At 45.3% G+C, this 18,528-nt stretch overlaps 1 protein-coding gene across 2 annotated transcripts in view; it reads right to left on the bottom strand.

The window, feature by feature from the left end:
* The window catches only part of LRRC74B (leucine rich repeat containing 74B), a 55,221-nt gene that overhangs the window by 13,604 nt on the left and 23,089 nt on the right, over positions 1–18,528 (bottom strand). For both annotated transcript variants that reach the window (XM_075569019.1, XM_075569020.1), the window contains exons 7-11: positions 14,792–14,907; positions 12,238–12,316; positions 9,091–9,186; positions 7,592–7,708; positions 6,214–6,342 (exon numbers count right to left, since the gene is read on the bottom strand). In XM_075569019.1, coding sequence (XP_075425134.1) covers positions 6,214–6,342; positions 7,592–7,708; positions 9,091–9,186; positions 12,238–12,316; positions 14,792–14,907 — 537 coding nt within the window. The remainder of the gene's footprint in view (positions 1–6,213; positions 6,343–7,591; positions 7,709–9,090; positions 9,187–12,237; positions 12,317–14,791; positions 14,908–18,528) is intronic.

Below are 18,528 nucleotides of genomic sequence, written 5' to 3'. Positions count from 1 at the left end.
GCTCACCGTCGATCACCGAGCGGAATGCCCCGGCCTAACGCAAAGTTGGAGTCCTCGGACGAGGACACCGCCAGTCCTATTGCGTTGACGGCCCGACCACCGGTGAGCCACAGTAGCAGTACGATTAAACCAGTGCCACTCACCTGTGTCGGAAGTGAGCGGAGCAGAGTGTTGCCCGTGCAGCGGCAGCCAGAGAGGCGAAGTCCCACAGCCGTGGTGACCAGCGGTTCCGATGGCGGCAGATCCACCCCAACACCACGGAACGGTAAGCAAAGCCCCTGCTACTACCAGGTTCCGAGGGTGGCAACGGCGGAGGAGGGACGGTGCAAGGCCCAAGCGGTGCCACAGCGGAGAAAGGCGTTGCCGAATGCAGTTGTGGAGGAAGAGGTCCCGCTTGGGGACCCAACCCAAGATGGCGGCGAGACACGTGCGTGTCAGGACGTCGTGTCCGGTGGGCAGAGCGGAACTGATTGGGAGATGACGACGCCTCTTCATTCGAGCAGTGTCAGCCGATCGCCTAAGTTGAAGAGGAGCGGGCGATCGACGCGGAAGCTGAGGAGCAGTGAGACCGGAGAAGCGGAGAGCCCATGCGGTGGCACCGGACCAGGTAGCGGTGAAGAGCGGGTCGTAGCCCCGCGGATACCCACTGTCCGGCCCTATGCCCAAACCCCGGCCCTAGTTAGACCCAAGGCCCTAGTTAAAGCCCCAGCCCCCGCCACCTTTTCTTTCGGTTCCACTTCAAGCTTAGGGTTGTCAGGGGGTTCCCGGGTCACGTCGGAGGAACGGACTGAAGGGGGCTTGGACTGTGGTACATCTGATGATGGTTCGGTGGGGAGGGGGTATTCACGACAAGGGTCCGTGTCTAGTGATGGCCTAAGCGTTGTGAGTGTCACCCTAGAAAGTAGGCCCAAGAGGGTGGGATCGCAGTCACGGTCTATCGGGACATCCGGAGTGACCTCCTGGGGGGAGCAAGACGAGGGAGAGTCAGTGGAGTCAGCTCAGGAAGAGATTAGGGAGACCCGGTGGTGGGCCCCTTTATTTGAGGGGTATGAAGCCTGGCTAGATAGGACCCGGTTCATTTTGGAACGAAATGAGGTGGTAGACTATTGGTGGGCCAAGGGAGAATTTACCGAGGAGGAGCGGTTGAAAGCCATACAGGACCGATGGTACAATATTAGTCGATGGCTAATAGAGCCATTGGGTCCCAGTGGACTTGAGGATCCGGCGGAACCGGACGAACCCCTGTCATGGGTGTTGTCAGGGAGAGCGGGAAATACTAAGCTGATAAGGGCCAGTCGAGCAGAAAGGGCCATTGTAGCTAAGTACAAAAACTCCCATGGGCTAGAGTACCCCTATGTCCCTGAACCCCTCATGCAGGAGATAGAGGATCACCGGGATAGGTGGCTCAGAGAAGACATAGAGCTGTACATGATCAATAAAAGGGGTACAATTACTGGGTGCAGAGCAGAAGAGCAAATCTCTCAGCTAATGCGAGTATGGAGCATCGGGCGCAGCATATACATGCACAAGGCTTTATATAGACCCGAGAGTGGCTTGCCCCGGGAATATAGCATTACCGTGACCGACATGGCAGGAAGGGAGGTGAAGAAACCAGATCCTCGCCACTATTATTAGGTAGACAGAATAGTGAGGTCTGGTTCTAACCTTGAGCGCCCACTGCTGGTCAGTGAGCGTTACTCTGTTAATAATTATGAAAACAGTAATGTTGTTTTGATTAATTATGTGTTCCATTTTACAGTGCTTCCTGGAAAAAGGTACACCAAATTTAGGTCCCAGCCGGGACGGTGGGGATTCACCAGGGGGAGATTGTAGCCATTCATGTAAAATGGTCTGCAGTTGTCTCCCTTGCTGGCAGTAAACCTGGTAGGTTACAGGGATGCCAGCAGTAATCAGGGAGGTTTGCCCTCACATCCTGGTGAGGTGCCCTATGTATGGGTGGGAGTGGCTACATGCTCTGAGTCCACAGTTAGTGACATCAGAGCTGTGACAGCTCCTGAAGTATATAAGGCACAGCACTGCCCAAAGTTAGTTGGTTGCTGCATTGTTGGAGTGCGTTGGGAATGAAGGATCCACTAGTGCAGTAACTAGTGGTCCCTTTCTACGTCTAAGCGGATAAGAGCCACACTGTGTCCAGGGACCTGGCACAGGGGTGATCTCCCTACGGGGAGAGGGGATCCCACTCCATTGGGAGAGCGTACCTGGCAAAGGGACAGCAGAGAAATATGTACGGCTGAGACAGCTGGCTGTGAAGGGCAGCTTGCCCATACATCAACAATAAAGATGCCCTTTTCAAAGATAACCCCACTGTGTGAGTTTGAAGTTACTCTCCAGTGGAAGGCACCATCAAGAAGGAGTTCCTCATCAGGACCATCTCCCTGCGGACGCATAGATCCTGATGAGGTGGAGGCGCTGCACGTGATATAGGTAGGACTCGCACACACTACCTCAGCTACCTGTCTGGATTGACAATCCCCGAATACCATCATGCGGGAGACTCAGGAGTCCTGTTGCCTACAGGTGCACCACCAGACACGACCATGTAATGGGGGCTGGTTAGACCACACGGGCCAATATGAGAATGGGTGGGTCAAGCTAGAGGGAATACCCGTTACATGTGTTATTTGTATTATTTGTTATTTAGATTATTATGTCACGTGTATTACTGCTGTGAAGCGCGATGTACATTAATGGCGCTATATAAATAAAGATATACATACACTTGCACTTTATTATGTGCTCACTTTAATGGTGATATTTCTTTGCCACTCCAGAGCATTATCCTGTTGTGTGATTTCCACACTGGCTCACTTGTCACTTTGTTGTAGGTGGACTTTATCTGCAGTGGTACCAATATTTCATTAATTAAATAGTGGAATACGTTATTATTATTTTGATGTGTGTGCCCGGGTACTTTACTTGCTGCTACATTGCTTCACTGCCTCACCTGAACACAGATGTATGCTGTTACAGTACATTAGATTCTTATGTGAACCCATGTATATAACCGTGCTGCTACATGTTTATATTACTATTTGTGTATTACGTCTCTTTATTATAGATGTAGGAGGATGTAACTGACTGCTGCTGCTATATGTTGACCTGAGTTTTTAATTGTTTTTATTAAGATAGGCTATGGGTTGTTTCGCTGCCTTGTATTGTGCAATAAATGATTGATTTATACTTGAGATACTCCCTGAGTGCCCTCGATCATTAAGGTTTCTGGTTATAGCACCTCTGTGTGTGCGTTGTTTGGTTTGTAGTATAATTGTGTACCCTAGAGCAGGTTTGCGCACCCCTGCCCTAGAGCAGCACTGGCACACAATTATTTTTCAGTGCTATAGGGAGTTTCTAATTATATTTAGCGTGACCTGTGCAAGTCCACTTGTTTTGTTATATATTCATGCAGCCCTGCAGTATTTATGCTGTATCTCAAGGGTTAATCAACTCTCCAGATGAGACTAACTGAGGCAAAACTTTGTCTAGCAGTCAGGGTAGACTAGGCTATGTAGTCTGACCAAGTTACAAAACACCCTAAATTTGTGGCGCTAGATGTGACGATAGGGGCAAACTGTCTCGCATATTAAAGATTACCCCTATCAATCTGGATGGTTTTGCGGATTTCCCCTGCAGATTTATCTTATGCGGCTCACCTGGCCCAAAAACCTATATCTTACAATGTATGATTGTATCTGGTAACTCTGTAAAGTACTGTTTGGTGTTCACTGTAAAATGTATTTCTTCGTTTCCCTTTCTGTGCTAGACTTGCAATACACTTACCCAGCCTGTACACCAAAGAAACCGGATTCTCACTATTCGAGAAGGGGGAGGTGCAGTGCAGGAGACAATGGGAGAGTGAGGATGGGCGGCCTTCAGGTCTGGGAGACATTGGTCCGAAGACTAGAGCCTTTGTCTGCCCCAGACACTGAGGTACCTATCTCTGCAGGTGATATCCGGCCAGCCAGGGGAACCATTGCTGGGTATGTGCCCCATAGGCGCTGTTCTGATTGGCTTGTTTGAAATCCCAGCTGACACTTAAACAAGCCCTATGGGCCATCCTGGCCACCTGGTCACACCTCCAGCTCGGATTGGTCGCCACAAGTGAGGCCTTGCGCTGTAATTGGTCCCCACGCAGCATCTTCATGTGATTGGTTGTGACCGTGTCTTCCATGCTTTCCTATGGAGACGGGGAAACTATATAAAGGGTAGCTGATCTTAGATCCACAGTCTGTCCCGGAGTTGGCGTGCAAACTGACTAAACAGTGGGCTGCCGGAGACCCCCAGAACAAGGCTTGGTGCTAATCCAAGCAGGAAATTTAGACTTGCTTTACTGGGTATCTCGTGGAGCTTTGCCGGAGATACTAAGACTGATGCTGGAGAGCAGAAGATCTGAAAGTGCTTGTGTTCAAACTGCATCACCTCTGCGAGACCTGAGACCCATATGGACGTGGAAGTACCTCTGGGTAAGCCTACTGAAGTGGCACCAAGCTCCTAGTTAGCTAGGATTCCCCCCACTGTAACCCTTGTTTCGGTGAGTATTAGTTCTATTTGCGTATTGTGCTGTGTCTGCTGGCTCCGGCCCGTATAAATATCCTTTATTTTTCTCCTTTGTCCTGTCTGGTGCGTTGACCCTGGGGAATTTTCCTGGTCTCCTGTAACACTCCTGTGAATTGTCCTGACATCCCCTACTCTACCCGCACTATATCTATATATATCAAGATCTTCAGCACTTGGCGATACACTGCTGGATAGAGGCCTCCAAATGATGGTTGCAAGTCTCCACCTTGCTCTAACAAATTTCCCAATTTAATTCTCCCTTTTTTTAGGGTAGTCATCTTGGTGTTTTGATATTTCTTGGAATTTCTTCTTGCTTTAAGACCGAACCTCTGCTTTATTAATATCCTTGTAACAGGGACTTATCACTGTTGAGAAAAACTGTCTCTAAATCCAGCAGTGGGCTGGTTAATTGCACAGGCAATCAACCAGACTCCACCTGGCTGATTACAACAGTGTTAGAAAAAGCCTGTTCTGAGAAACAGGAAGATTTCCTTAGCCCACAACTAAGGCTGACCAGAGGAACAGATGTCTTGAGCTGCAGAAGGATTGTATGCTGATAGCAAGACACGGGAACCACAGATCTATACCTGGACACAGACATTGCCATAGCACACAAGGTTGCTGACTCAGTAGAGCAGAGAGGCCTTCCCCTACAGCTACAACAAACAGATAAGAGACTTTCTTCTTGCACTGTTGTATACTGTATCTATATGTATGTATGTTTGGGGGTGGTAACTAGCTTAGCTACCCACCCAGTTAGAAAGGGACGGAGTAAAGGTGTAGATATTCCCCAAAGCGGAGTAGGCTTTTATTGTTTATTTTGAGCGTTTTTGCCGTGTTAAAGGAACAGGCGCAATAAAGCCTCGTTTTAGTTTCACCTTAAAACGGTCACCATTGCGTACCTCTGCACACATCTCTTACAGTCCTCATTCTTGTGATGACGTCACAGACTTTTGTTTGCTACTGAACCTATTTGTTATTTTTCCTGCCTCTTCAGCAAACATCTCTCCATACTTCTGTGAGTTGTCTGAAGCTTCTGAATTAACTTCACATTTAGGGTCTAAGTTTCACATCCATAAGTGAGCACAGGCAGAATACACTGGTCGATCACTTTCCTTTTGAGGCACAGTGGAATGTTCCCTTGAAAGATGGTCTTCTTTCTTACATTGTGCTTCCTCCCATCTGCATTCTTTATTGATTTAATTCATTTTGATGATTTTTGAACTCTGTGGAGTTGACACATTTATTGAACATCACGTTGGTCTTTCAGAGATTAATTTTGAGGCCCATCTTCTTTCTTGCTTCAACGGGTTCTATGACTAGTTGTTGAAGGTATTCTGGACTTGTAGCAAAAATAACAATATTGTCTAGAAATTATAGGTGACTCAAATACACACACACACACACACACACACACACACACACACACACACACACACACACACACACACACACACACACACACACACACACACACACACACACACACAATGCAGTCAATATGTAACACTCTTTTAAACCAGTTTAAAATATTGCCTGTAACATCATCCAGTTGTTATGCATAATAACAATAAATATACAATGATTATATTCATCCTTAAGACACACAAGTAAACAAATAACACTTTCATAACTTGCCATTAGATCCTGACGAAACTCCTTGTGGGTCATGAGAGGACTCTTATTCTCACCCACCTTGTCAAACAACTCGACCAGCTGGAGGTTATTTTCCTTAATGTGTTGTTTGACTTTGTTAATTGGATCTGTCTGATGGAAAGAAACAAACATTTGTGACAGTGAATATTAGTCAGATTACCACTTGGTTCCCAATTACTCAGCGATTTAACCCGGGATAGTTGATGATGCAAACTGGCTGAATTCCTCTGTAAATCCACCTATAAAGCTTATTGTACAATATTAAATCAACCATTCCCATTGCTGACTCATCCATATTTTTTATTTGGCGGAGGTGGTTTTGAACCAGATGGTCTCCTTGTGAAGGATAGGACTAGGAAATACTCCAGTTCCAGATACATATCAGTATTTAACAACAAGGCAATTACTACAAGACGGCTGCTTGGTGGTTTCCAGTCTGTGAGCCAATGAAAATGGTGATATCATAGGTTGGTTTGCTGGCCGGTTTCTGGCGGCGTACATGTTGTTCCAAGTTGCTGCTTTAAAATGGAAGTTTCAGGCAATTTATAAAGCTAGCTTGACAAAATATCTCATGATAGACACTGGTTACAAGTGGATTAGACTCAAAGACTCAAATTCTTACTGCCAGTGAACTGTCTTAAGAATAATACCTTTACAATGTGAGGTGTAATCAGTTAAAGGTATAGAAAAATGATAGAAGCTTTTAAAGCAGCCATCACAGCTACTCTCCAAGATACTTAGCGGTGAAGATATCGGCATTTTGTCTTCTCTAGGGGAAACAAAATGGATGTTTAAATCTGCTGTGTGACACGGGCTAATAGTCCGAATAGGCTAATGGCCATAACTAGGGGGAAGACAACATTAACCCTTTACGAAAGGTTTATGCTTCTTGTTTTTATGAGTCAACCACGTGTACCATATGGGACCGTTAACAGTGTTATTGCAGGGAATTAAATATCACTTGTGCTTGCTACCCTTAAAGATATCATGATAGAAGCTCTGTGATATTTCATTTCACAATTAAAGCATCTTTCACCTTCAAGTGGACATTGGAGCTTTTCATCGATGAAGTACTGTTGTGTACAGAGCTTTCAAAATCTTAAAGGTTTCTTCCTCAAGTGTTCTGTAACTTCATCTCTAAAGAAAACGCTATTATTTTGGTCCCCAAAAAATATTCATGATATAATTGTAATGTCCATTCAAATGACTCTGGGGATCGAATGGAACACATATTGGCCCATATTTATTAGCGGTGCTATTCCATAAGACATCTTGTGGTGCCAGTAGACACATTTTGGCATAGTACTGCTGAGTAAATATGGGCCAGTGTACCTTATATGGAATTGGAAACCAATCTTACCTTTGGGGAATGCCTTTTGAACATGTCTGAATTTCCTCCATGTTTGATAGACAGGTTCGGCATGACTGCTTTCACCGTGCTGTACAAATCATCAAACGCTTTATTTACTATAATATCCTAAAAGAATACAAAATGAACGTGCATAACATCTCATATCTGTGTGCATATATTTGATTTAATCCCTGAAAAAACAGATGCAATGCAAATCCGTCTTTTTTCCAACGACCTAATTACTGTACTATTATCTAATATATATTACATACCAATAACAAAATAGCAATTTAACTGTATTACTTTTTTTTTTTACAGTTTTGAACCCTCGCTAGCCAGGGTTCACGTAATGAGCGTCCTGCGGGCCAATAGGAAGCCGTGACATCATCCGGTGTGTCTTCACATTGGCCAGCGTGACGTGGGAGCTTTAAACTTGCAGGAGATACTGGCACCCCCTTCGTAGGTTAGTATCTCGGGAAGCAGGGGGCCTACAGAGTTGAAATTAATGGGGTTCAGCTCCGGATACCCCCTGCTTTAAGCCTCTGCAAAAAATATATAAACACAGCCTGCGTGAATGCTCCTTTAAACACACATTTTCATCTTTGACTTGCTGTTAGAGGTCTCATATTTACAAGGCACTGCAATCTTTGAGGACATCAATAGGGGACGCAATAGTTCTAGATTGACACTGACTTGGAGAAATGTGCTTTGTTTATTTAGACATACTGTAGATTGTCACTGGACATTGCAGACACAACATAAACACACGTGCTATATTCATCATAAAAAAAAAAATCTATGCTAACCAAAACTTATTTGTGGACTTAAAAATGAATCATGAGTTTTACAATACAGTGGCATTTGTCTTGCCAGCGCCACCCTTAATTCCAAGGCTCAGATTCACTAAGCGGTGCTATGTCGTAAGATATCTTTCTGCACCGGGAAGACACGTTACAGGTCCTAAGCTGTCTTCCAATGCTAAGAGCACCACTTAGTGAATATGGGCCTAAACCTCCATGTGCTTGATCATTCATTTACTAGTGAGGTATAATCTCAAGATATCGATTAAGAGGAAAAGGCCCATTTGCTTTTGTCTATTTTGCATTCTAATTTGTGCCAAACCTAAAGTTTCCCGCTTCTTATTTTATAATACGTCTGACTACGTTTTAAATGAGCTTTTCCTAAAAAACAAAAAAAAAAAATCACTTTTTTTTCTCCTTTTCATTTCAGCTCCGGGGACCCCCTTGCTTCTCAAGATATTAACCTCAGTAGGTGCTGTTGGTATCTTCTGCATGTTTAAAGGTCCAGCGTGGTAGGGGACCTTTAAACTGTCATATTGCTCGCCCATCTGGGGCTGCTATGGTATGACCTACGGTAAGTATCTCGGAGGGTTCCCGGAGCTGAAATTAATGTGGTTCAGCTCCGGAGACTCCCTGCTTCCCACCTAATACAAACACAAACAGTAGCCAGAAATGTACTTTTAACTAGTTTTTTTTTTCAAGACTTACAGAGAAATCCAAGGATTCAATGGCGGACTCAGAGTTTGCCTGGATTGCTTTCAGAATGCCAAAGCAGCCTTCACTTTGCATTGGATTTCTTGAGATCTGTAAATCAGATTTTTAACACAAAGAATAACATTTTGATACTATAATTGTTGACAGTTCTGTCCCTTATGCGCCATCACAAGATATGCACGTTAAGTCAAGAGGTTTTACAGCAAGCATGACGCAAAAGAACAGACTGCGAGTTCAGGAATAAGTATAGATGGATTTAGGGAGTAGTTCCCAATACAAATATTATAATTTGGTGTATTCAAATCTACTGTATATCTAGGCTTTCTCTGAGTAGGTTTACTGGCTCTGCACTTCTTTACCCAGGCTGCGCTGAAAAACCTGTGTAGTACGACAGGCATAAGCTTGTAGGAGTACATGTTAAAATGGACAAGAAGCAAAGAGAGACACACTGTATGCTCATTTGCACGTCATTTCCCAGAATCCCTGGCTGCAGTGGAAGCATTGTGTGGCGAAAGGCAGGGTTGCAGACCTGTCTGAGAAACGTGAATGTGCTCACAAGTGGTATTTTTATTTAATGTATCTACAGTAGGGCTGTGATTATTTTCCCATTTGATTAATTGGTTTGGCATAATTCATATTTATTAATCCACGTCAAACATAACAAACTTCACCAAGACGTTTCTTGAAACGGACACAATGTTTTAATTCTGCGAGTCCAGAGAAAGTTTTCAGGGAGCTTGAAATGTACAGATATAACAGAATACATGCTCTCTCTCTTGTTGATACGTTGGGATATACTGTACATTAACTTGTTTATTATTTACCTTGAGGTTGGCATAGAGAACAAAGTCTCCAACTTTTTGGAAGCCACTAAATTGTGTAAGGTAATAGAATCAGAGCAGGATGTAATTTCTGCCCAAAAGGACTTGGAGAGACTGGAAACTTGGGCAGGTAAATGGCAGATGAGGTTTAATACAGATAAATGTAAGGTTATGCATTTGGGAAACAAGAATAAATGGGTGACTTACAAATTAAATGGGGATACATTAGGGGAATCCTTGATGGAAACCAAGAAAGATTGTGGTGGTAGGGGACTCCGTTATTAGGAAGGTAGATAGGGCAATCTGTTGCCATGACCGCATGAACCGAACAGTTTGTTGTCTCCTGGGGGCTTGAGTTCGGTACATTGTGGATCGGGTAGACAGATTGTTGGGAGGGGCTGGGACTGACACATTGGCACCAATGATAAAGTTAGATAAAGTATTCTTTAAGGGATCTAGGCCGCAAACTTAAGGCAAGGACCTGGTATTTTCTGAAATACTACCAGAGGCATACAGTACACTACCCCAGGAAGACAGTTTGAGATTAGAATAAATAGGCGATTTACAAATTAAATGGGAATAAATTAGGGGAATCGTTGATGTGGAAGGATTTAGGAGTGCTTGCAGACAGAAGACTTGGCAATAGTGCCCAAACTCATGCAGTAGCTGCAAAGGCAAACAAGATCTTATCTTGCATTAAACGGGCAATGGATGGAAGGGAAGTAAACATAATGATGCCCCTTTACAAAGCATTAGTAAGACCACACCTTGAATATAGAGTATAATTTTGGGCACCACTCCATAGAAATGAAATTATGGAACTAGAGAAAGTGCAGAGAAGAGCCACTAAATGAATAAAGGGGGTTGAAAATATGATTTATGAGGAGAGGCTAGCTAAATTAGATTTGTTTACATTAGAAAAGAGGCGTCTAAGAGGGGATATGATAACTATATACAAATATATTCAGGGACAGTACAAGGACCTTTCAAAAGAACTATTCATCCCAAGGGCAGTATAAATGAGACGGGGTCATCCTTTAAGGTTGGAGGAAAGGAGATTTCACCAGCAACAAAGGAAAGGGTTCTTTACAGTAAGGACAGTTACAATGTGGAATTCATTACCCATGGAGGCTGTGATGGCAGATACAATATAGATATGTTCAACAAAAGGTTGGACATATTTTTAGAGAGGAAATTATACAGGGATATATCCAATAAGTAAACATGGGGAGGATGTTGAAACAGGTACACATCTGATTGCCAATATTGAAGTGAGGAAGGAATTTATCTAAAAAAACATAGTAAAGAAAACGCACATTTGGCATGATTTGCTATTTGTGAGGGTTGCATTTTAAACACTGAATAACATTGTTACGCTCGCCATTTGTGCGAATAGTAATGTTTATGACACATTTTGTGCAACACGGGTCATGTTTTCAGGAGATCCTTGCTTGAGCACAGGTGGCTCAGTCAATGACTGAGCCACTGATTGAGCCACCTGTGCTGAAGCAGGGATATCTGTAATACCTGCCCTGTTGGTGGCCCTTGAAGACTGGAGTTGTCCGCCCCTGCTCTAGATATTGGTGTATTATACAAACAGCAGAACCCATAGTCATTACATTCCAACTTTAATGCCTGTGGAATGGGTCTCCAAGTATATGATCACTGCTGCTGTGTACTGCGACACACCCAGGCTAAGATGATATCGCATCTATATACCAACAATAACACGGTGAATATTATTTAACAGTGTTTGTGCAATCCTGATGTGTATATTTACAGCAACATTGCTATTTACAGGATTTCTTTAAAATTGGTTTTAAATGTGTATATGTGCGAAATGTACATTTTCCTCACATAAAATAGTTATTCTGATCAAAACCAATGTGATTGGCCTTTTTTTTTATATCTATTTCACAAGATTTCTGTAGAAACCATGTGCTTACAGTACAAGACTTTTATTGGTAATTAAAAAAAAACTATGCAAAATCCTAAAACATGTTTTATATTTTCAGAAATCAAACGCAAATGCAGAACTACAAACTGGAAGGGGTAACGGTGGCGCTCCCTCGTGGTATCAATTGGGCAATGAAATCCCTACTTGGTATAGGGGCTAAATAGATAGATAAACAATAACATAAGAAATACTGTCCCTGGTGTTGCTGCAGCTCAATCAAGAAGGATTATTCTGTGATCCTTGGTTGGTATATAAATGGTCGTGATGGTGAGCGCATGCATCATCACCACCATTTATAGAACAACAAACTGCACAGATAAAAGAACATCTTTGTGAGAATTCATCGCATGATAACGTACTTACCCTGAGGACTCGCAAAGTCTTGTTCTCTTTTAGACACAATGCAAAACGTATGACTCCTTCTAGAGAAATACGATTGTTACTTGAAATGAAACACAAAAAAAACACGTAATTACAATACGCTCTACAAAAGTTGAACAAATACATTTGAAATATAATTATGAATGGGGCTGGACTGTTACCATTGCTCTAAAAGCCTCATCAGAACCCAAACTTGCTTTTCCAATCCATGTGTCCAGCATTTAAGACTATGAGCCATTATAATTTAAATTATGAACCATTATGCCCTCCAGATATAAATAATGTTTTCATATATCCAATACTTCTCCCAACGATACAACATTTCCAATATGTAGCAGTTACAAACAAGGGGTTTGTTACTCTAAAACTTTGCTAGTTTTGGTAATTTATTTTGTGCTTACTGTAAATTATTTTTTGTATCTTTGAGTCATATTAACAAGTTTTTGATATTTTAACTTTTTTTTCACACTTCCAACATCCTACATCTTTTTCACGAATTTATAATAGGCCCATATTTACTAAGCAGCACTATTCCAGGAGAGACCTTTTGATGCCAGCCACCACCTTATGGTGTGTTAAAGTGAATGCGCCGTGAGGCGTCTTCAGGCACTGGAAGAGTCTTGTGGAATAGCACTACTTAGTTAATAAGGCCCTGCATGTGATGTAACCCCCAATATCATTTATTTGCTCGCATTTACAGGAATAAGCAAGGGAGACAATGTTTTTTTTTGTATTCTCTCAGCGTTGACATATTGCATATTAAATGTTCACATTCTCAAGCTTTATATCGAGCTCCAAATGTTAGAAACGTGTCAACAACAATGGACATTTCATGTATTTGTCAAAATTAGGGGTGGGGGGTTTCTAGAAGGAGAGGAAAAAAACGATGGCCTCAAAAGCAGGATTTGTCATATTTCCATCAGTGGTGGCCAACCAGTCCTCAAGGGATAGCTTCAGCACAAGTGGCTCAATCGGCCATTCTGACTGAACCACCTGAGTCCCTCAAAGCGCTTCACAATTACAATATAGTGTGCGGTAAGTATTTCTTTATAAAATAATTTACCAGGAAATAATACATTGAGTTACCTCTCGTTTTCAAGTATGTCCTGGGCACAGAGTTAAGACAAATAATACATGGTTACAAATACAGTTACATAAATGAATGTTACATTATATACAAGACATTGCATGCACAGTTAAAGAAAAAATATATATTATGGGCGTATAAAACAGTTACAGACCAGATTAAAGTGTGAGACAGCCTTAGATTTGAAAGAACTTAAACTGGTGGTGGATGTGAGAGTCTCTGGTAGACTGTTCCAGTTTTGGGGTGCACGGTAAGAGAAGGAGGAACGGCCGGATACTTTGTTGAGCCATGGGACCATGAACAGTCTTTTGGAGTCTGATCTCAGGTGATAAGTGCTGCATGTGGTAGGGGTGAGGAGCTTGTTCAGATAGCTGGGTAGCTTGCCCAGAAAGAATTTGAAGGCAAGACAGGAAAGGTGAACTTTGCGCCTAGACTCAAGGTGATGACCAATCTAGTTCTTTGAGCATTTCGCAGTGATGTGTGTTGTAGTTGCATTGGAGAACAAAACGACAAATGGAATTGTAGAGGGTGTCAAGTTTGCTAAGGTGGGTTTGAGGTGCCGAGCCATATACTATGTCTCCATAGTCAATAATTGGCATTCGCATCTGCTGTACGATACGCTTTCTGACCAGGAGACTTAGGGAGCATTGTACATTTAATTTTCACAGACACAGTCCCTGCCCAGATGAGCTTCCAATCTATGATGTTGATGCCTGAGATACAGGGAGATAAAGTGACTTGGCAAAAGTCACAAGGGGCCGACACCGGAACCCTCACTGAGCCATTCCTTCAGCCCATCTGCGTATATCTATGTAGTTGGAGTGAATCTGTTTCTGATCTACAGCAGGCATGCGCTTATAAGGGTCCAGGTTATAATGGACAAGAAGCAAACAGTGACACACGAAGTGCTCATTTGCATGTCATTACCCAGAATCCCAGTGGGAGCACTGCATGTTAAGACATAATGGGGAAAGACATTGCAGACCAGTCTGAGACATGTAAATGTGCTCACAAGTTAGATTTTTATTTGCTGATCTATTTATAAAGCTGTGAATGATTATCATGTGCTTCAGAGTATTCTCGTTAGAAGAAGAAAAAAAATCCAGGATATTCAAACTAGTATGTTTTGGCTAAGTGGTTCAGGAACACATCCAAAAACATTGCTAAATGTTAACAATCAAGGGGAATATATATATATATATATATATATATATATATATATATATATATATATATATATATATATATATATATTTATATATATATATTTTTTTTTTCAGGATGTATTGCTGCTTTAAAATAATTTACAAAAAAAGCCTACTTCCACAGAAAGGCAATATCACAGTTTATTGTTCTAGAAAGACTTATTTTTCCACACCGGGTAACGAACACGGATAAAACGATTACTAAATGGCACTTGCAGATTGTAACACTTGTATGTGCATTTACCTTATGTTTAGTACCTCCAACACATTGTTAACCTTCAGAGCTTCACCCAAAGCAGCTGCTCCATCATTGCCGAAACCATTATATGAGAGATCAAGCACTCGGAGAAATATGTTAGCCTATGAATTATTAAAAGATACGCAAAGACACTTGTAATTATTTGAACATCAATTGTTTTTGGTGACACTCCACATGACTCTCGCCCCCTGCACCCCACATCTCTCTCCACTCTCCCCCCCTGCACCGCACATCACTCTACCCCCCTGCACCCCTCGTCACTCTCCCCCCCCGTCCCAGGCGCTTGTTTCCCCCATCCCTGGTGGTGTTTCTCCTCCCCCCCCCCCTGTCCCCTGCGCTTGTTCCCCCCCCTCTCCCCGGCGCTGGGTCACCCTGTCCCCGGCGCTCTTCCCCCCCCCCCCCTCCCCGGCGCTCCCGACGGTCCCCGCTGAGGGGAGATAGTACAGGGCCCGCGTGTGGTGAGGAGGAGAAGCGGTGGGCGCTCGCTCCCCCCACCCCCCTCCCCGCTGAGGGGAGATAGTACAGGGCCCGTGGGTGGTGAGGAGAAGCGATGGTGGAGATGAGGTGTTGCCCCCCACCCTGTCCCCGCTGATCGTTCCCCCCCATATCCCCTCCGGCCGTTCCCCCTGTTCCCGGCCTTTCGTTCCCACCCGGTCCCCGGCGCTCCTTCCCCCCCTCTGCCAGGCGCTCCTGGTCCCCGCTGAATGTGGCTATGAGCGGGGTTGAGGAGGAGAAGCCCCGGGGGAGGTTACAGTGTGGTGACGAGGAGAAGCGGCTGAGTGAGGAGTATCGAAGAGTGCCTGTGAGCCCCTGTGTGTGACGTCACCCCGCCCCGCAAACCCCGCCAATGAGCCAATGGGAGAGCTTGACAGCGAGAGGGGCCAACCAATGACAAAACGCACAACACCACAGACAATCATTTCAGTTTTATATATATAGATGTAGCCAAGTGCCCCTGGCTATATCCTTCAACACTATAAGTCCTGGTAAGAACAGGCAGTGTTGGGGTTAAACTCCTGCGCATGGCCTAGCCTGCAGTTGCAGCCTGGATGGGTACTATGTTGATTATCATGGGGCAGGCCTAAACCGGCAGTTAGTGTCATACCTGGGGAGGGTACTGACTGGGTCACAAGTATATGGTGTGATGCCGGTCAGTACTAGACCTGCCCTGTTATGGGGTGGGGTTACAAGCTGTGTGATACTCGTTTCCCTACCAGAGGGTCAAGGAGATTAGGAGGGACTCTTGGGGCCTCAAGCCCCTGGGGTCTGCTCCAGGGCTGGAGGATGATCATGCTGTTGGACCAACTATGGTGTGTGATTATTGGAGAGGAGTATGGCCTGTGGGGACCATTCTGCATTCAGCAGGATCCTCATGGGATGGAGGCGCTGCACAGTAAAGAGATGGAGAAAGCCTGCCCTGTTGCTGTTCCCAAACTATAACTGAGGAGCCACTCAGATCTCCTGAACCAGCAGGTAAGCTACAACACCGGGGACAATATCCATGTAGTGGCAGGGGGGAACAGGGGCCGCCTTTCACCATTATCACCCAGCACACAGCACTTCCACAGCCAGAAAACCCACCCACAGACAGCCGTTTCGACCTTAATGGGTCTCATCAGTGTGGGGTTGGTTAACTGGCTATGCAATGAAGCAATGAGGATGGGGTTTACCATACTTAGTTAAGTGTATTGGTGACCCTTTCTTGATGTACCACTATTTTCACCAATACACTTTGTGAAGTTTTCTACAATTAAGTGCTGTCTCTTGCTTTACCAGACCTTGGAACGGTAACGTATGTCTATATACAGTGTTCGACAATCCTATACATTTACACGCCCGGGGCGGGTGGATTTAACCCCCGGGCGAGTAACTATTGGCCCAAGCAGCACACGTGTTTTGTTTTTTTAAATTTTCCCCGCTCGCGCTGACTGAAAAAAATAAAAACTCCCCCTACCTGTCAGCTGATTGGCGCGCGCTCCCAGGCTTTGTGGGCGCGCGGCCAGGCTCTATATGAGCCAGCCCCCAACGAGCAGCCATTCTTTTCCCATGGAGGATGGAGGACACAGTAAGTATTATCTGTGCCTTCCCTCACCTCCCTCCCCTCCCCGGCGCTCCTGCTGCCCGCAGTTATGGTGATGGGAGCGGGGATGTCCGCTCATGTCCCCGCTTCCCCCCCCCGCTTCCCCCCGGTCCCGTGTCAGAGAGCGCGGCGGGAGATGCCCCCTCATGTCCCCGCTTCCCCCCGGTCCCGTGTCAGAGAGCGCGGCGGGTGATGGGAGCGGGGAATGCCCCCTCATGTCCCTGCTTCCCCCGCTTCCCTCCCGGTCCCGCGTCAGAGAGCGCGGCGGGTGATGGTAGCGGGGATGCCCCCTCATGTCCCCGCTTCCCCCCCCCGTTTCCCCCCCCCACTTCCCCCCCCCGTTTCCCCCCCCCCGCTTCCCCCCCCCCCCCCGCTTCCCCTCCCCCGCTTCCGTGGTGGTGCTGGTCGCGGCCTTTCTGAAAGGTGTGTAGAGAGAGAGTGAGTGTGTGTGGGCATGGGAGAATGTGTGTGTGTATATGGGAGAGTGTGTGTGTGTGTGTATATATAGGTGTGTGTGTGTGTGTGTGTGTGTGTGTGTGTGTGTGTGTGTGTGTGTGTGTGTGTGTGTGTGTGTGTGTGTGTGTGTGTGTGTGTGTGTGTGTATATGGGTGTGTGTGTGTGTGTGTGTATATATGTGGGAGTGTGTGTATATATGTGGGAGTGTGTGTATATATGTGGGAGTGTGGGTGTGTATATATGGGTGTGTGTGGGTGTATATATATATATGGGAGAATGTGTATGTGTGTATGGGAGTATGTGTGACACCAGAGGTACCCCCCCCCCCATTCAGTCAGTCACCCCTGCCCCGGTCAGTCAGTCAACCCTGCCCCGGTCAGTCAGTCACCCCTGCCCCGGTCAGTCAGTCACCCCTGCCCCGGTCAGTCAGTAACCCCTGCCCCTCTCTCTCTCTGGTCTCCCCCGTCTCCCCTCTCTATGGTCTCCCCCCTCTCTGGTCTCCCCCGTCTCCCCTCTCTCTGGTCTCCCCCGTCTCCCCTCTCTCTGGTCTCCCCGTCTCTGGTCTCCCCGTCTCTGGTCTCTCTCTCCCCTCTCTCTTTCTCTCCCCCCCTGTCTCCTTCTCTCTCCTCTGTCTCTTTTTCTCTCTCTCTCTGTCTCTTTTTCTCTCTCCCTCCTCTCTCTTTTTCTCTCTCCCTCCTCTGTCTCTTTTTCTCTCTCCCTCCTCTGTCTCTTTTTCTCTCTCCCTCCTCTGTCTCTTTTTCTCTCTCCCTCCTCTGTCTCTTTTTCTCTCTCCCTCCTCTGTCTCTTTTTCTCTCTCCCTCCTCTGTCTCTTTTTCTCTCTCCCTCCTCTGTCTCTTTTTCTCTCTCCCTCCTCTGTCTCTTTTTCTATCTCCCTCCTCTGTCTCTTTTTCTCTCTCCCTCCTCTGTCTTTCTCTCCCCTCTCTCTCTTTCTCTCCCCTCTCTCTCTTTCTCTCCCCTCTCTCTCTTTCTCTCCCCTCTCTCTCTTTCTCTCCCCTCTCTCTTTCTCTCCCCTCTCTCTTTCTCTCCCTCTCTCTCCCTCTCCCTTTCTCTCCCCTCTCTCTTTCTCTCCCTCTCTCTCTTTCTTTCTCTCTCTCTTTCTCTCCCCCCTCTCTCTCCCCCTCCATCTCTCTCTCCCCCTGTCTCTTTCTCCCCCCTCTCTCTCTTT

The sequence above is a fragment of the Ascaphus truei genome, chromosome 13 (genome assembly GCF_040206685.1).
Source record: "Ascaphus truei isolate aAscTru1 chromosome 13, aAscTru1.hap1, whole genome shotgun sequence".
In the NCBI taxonomy this organism is placed as follows: domain Eukaryota; kingdom Metazoa; phylum Chordata; class Amphibia; order Anura; family Ascaphidae; genus Ascaphus; species Ascaphus truei.
The sequence above is the reverse complement of the archived record's forward strand: the minus strand, read 5'-3'. Positions and strand labels throughout refer to the sequence as shown.